We start from the raw sequence: 2,162 nt of genomic DNA, 5'->3' as shown, positions 1-2,162 counted from the left end.
ACTTGGTCCTTTTCCTGAAAAGAAAAAACATACGGGACTCGGGGGTGCGATTATAGATGAAGACTGCTTAACCCGTTTGTATTTCTATCAGAATAATTATAACCCTGGGCTAGGAATTAGTGTATTCCATTTTGCCTTACAGGTCGTGACTCATCATTTAGTACGGGTTAGCATTTTGCCTAGCATCTAAAATCATTAGTAAAACCTTAATAATTCAAAAATACAATTTAACATGGTGATACCTGACCGTGGGTATTTACTTAGAAGTAATATCTCTTCAAATGAACAACATTCCAGTGTGAAGGTAGGATTTTCCCATCCATTGTTTCCAATTCATATGCTCCTTTTCCTGCAATATCTCGAACTCTGTATGCTCCTTCCCATGTTGGACTTAGTTTTCCAGAATTGGCAGCCTTCATAGACTGAAAAACCTTTTTAAGCACGAAGTCCCCAATTTTGAAAAATCTGAGGCGTGCTCTTCGGTTGTAATATCGTTCTATAACTTGTTTTTGTGCTGCCATTCGTATTAGTGCAGCTTCTCGTCTTCCCTCGAGTAAATCAAGATTGAATTGCATCTCTTCACTATTGGATTCTTCCGTTCCTTGTTCAAACCGTGTACTTGGTTCTCCTATCTCGACTGGAATCAAAGCCTCAGCACCATAAACCAATGAAAATGGTGTTTCTCCCGTGCTCATTTTTGTAGTTGTATGATAAGCCTATAAAACCCCAAGTAATACCTCAGGCCAGTTACCTTTTGATTCTTGCAACCGCTTCTTCAAATTATTGATAATGACCTTGTTTGTGGATTCCGCTTGCCCATTACCTACCGGATGGTATGGTGTAGACGTTATCCTTTTGATTTGCCAACTTTGAAAAAATTCTGTGATTTGGGCTCCTATGAATTGTGGACCATTATCACACACGATCTCTTTTGGTACTCCAAATCGGCATATTATGTTCCTCCAAATGAAGTCTTTAACTTCTTTCTCTCGTACCTGTTTAAATGCTGCTGCATCCTTGCCTCCCTAGCTGTGTAAGTCCCCAGCATTTGATTAACCATAATTTGGGTTATGCCGAGTTCTCGTGCCAACTCCAAACCTGCAATTACAGCTTCATACTCTGCTTCATTGTTAGTTATAGAATGACATTTTACAGCTTGTCTAATTGGTTCGCCCGTAGGTGGTACAAGAACAATTCCTAGACCTGCGCCTTTTACATTGGATGAACCATCAGTAAATAAAATTCAAGTCCTCGGGTTTGCACCATTGAAAACTTGTAACTCTCTTTCCGCTTCTAATTGCATCCCTTGGCTAAAATCAGCCACGAAATCAGCTAATATTTGAGATTTTATAGTAGTTCTAGGTTGATAAGTGATTTCGTACTCACTTAATTCAATAGCCCATTTTGCTAACCTCCCTGATAACTCGTGCTTATGTAAAATGTAACGTAACGGGTAAGCAGTTACTACAGCAATGAGATGACATTGAAAATAAAGTCTTAATTTTCTAGATGCCATAATTAAAGCAAGTGCTAGTTTTTCTAATTGCGGATACCATGTCTCTACATCTAACAAAGATTTACTAACATAATAGATAGGGGATTATTTACCTTGGTCCTCCCGGACTAAAACAGCACTTACCGCAACTTCTGAAACAACAAGATAAATAAGCAACCTTTCCCCTGCCTTTGGTTTTGCAAGTAATGGCAGATTTGATAAATATGTTTTCAAATTCCTAAGTACTTGTTGGCATTCTTCATTCCACTCAAAATGATCTTGCTTCTTAAGAGCTGAGAAAAATTTGAAACACTTCTCTGATGACTTAGAAATGAACCTTCCCAAGGCTGCAATTCTTCCCGTTAGTCTTTGGACTTCTTTTTTACTTGTCAGCACGTCAGGGATTTCCTCTATTGCTTTAATCTGCGCGGGATTTACCTCAATTCCTCGGTTAGAAACAAGAAAATCCAAAAACTTACCTGATGCAACTCCAAACGCACATTTTTCGGGGTTCATCTTCATGTTAAATTTCTGAAGAATTTGAAATGTATCAGATAAATGAGATATATGATCCTTAGAATGCTGAGTTTTTACGAGCATATCATCTATATACACCTCCATGGTTTTTACCAAATGTTCTTGGAACATTTTGGTGACCAGCCTTTGA

The 2,162-nt window shown here is 38.3% G+C and overlaps 1 protein-coding gene across 1 annotated transcript; it reads right to left on the bottom strand.

The window, feature by feature from the left end:
• Nucleotides 1-260: 260 nt before the first annotated feature.
• On the bottom strand, nt 261-695 carry LOC142163377 (uncharacterized). Its single transcript, XM_075220656.1, has 2 exons — nt 504-695; nt 261-422 (listed from the first exon to the last, which is right to left on the bottom strand). Exons 1-2 carry the CDS (start codon nt 693-695, stop codon nt 261-263), a joined length of 354 nt encoding a protein of 117 aa, XP_075076757.1.
• Nucleotides 696-2,162: the final 1,467 nt, after the last annotated feature.

This window comes from Nicotiana tabacum, chromosome 8, assembly GCF_000715075.1.
Source record: "Nicotiana tabacum cultivar K326 chromosome 8, ASM71507v2, whole genome shotgun sequence".
In the NCBI taxonomy this organism is placed as follows: Eukaryota; Viridiplantae; Streptophyta; class Magnoliopsida; order Solanales; family Solanaceae; genus Nicotiana; species Nicotiana tabacum.
This window is presented reverse-complemented; position numbering and strand designations above follow the sequence as displayed.

Bases quoted from the DNA above. Each gene is read 5' to 3' on its own strand.
- LOC142163377 (XM_075220656.1), bottom strand. From the start codon at position 695: ATGAGCACGGGAGAAACACCATTTTCATTGGTTTATGGTGCTGAGGCT. The intron at 423-503 runs GTTATAGAACGA...AAGGTTTTTCAG, and splicing joins GAATGGCAGCACAAAAACAA to TCTATGAAGGCTGCCAATTC.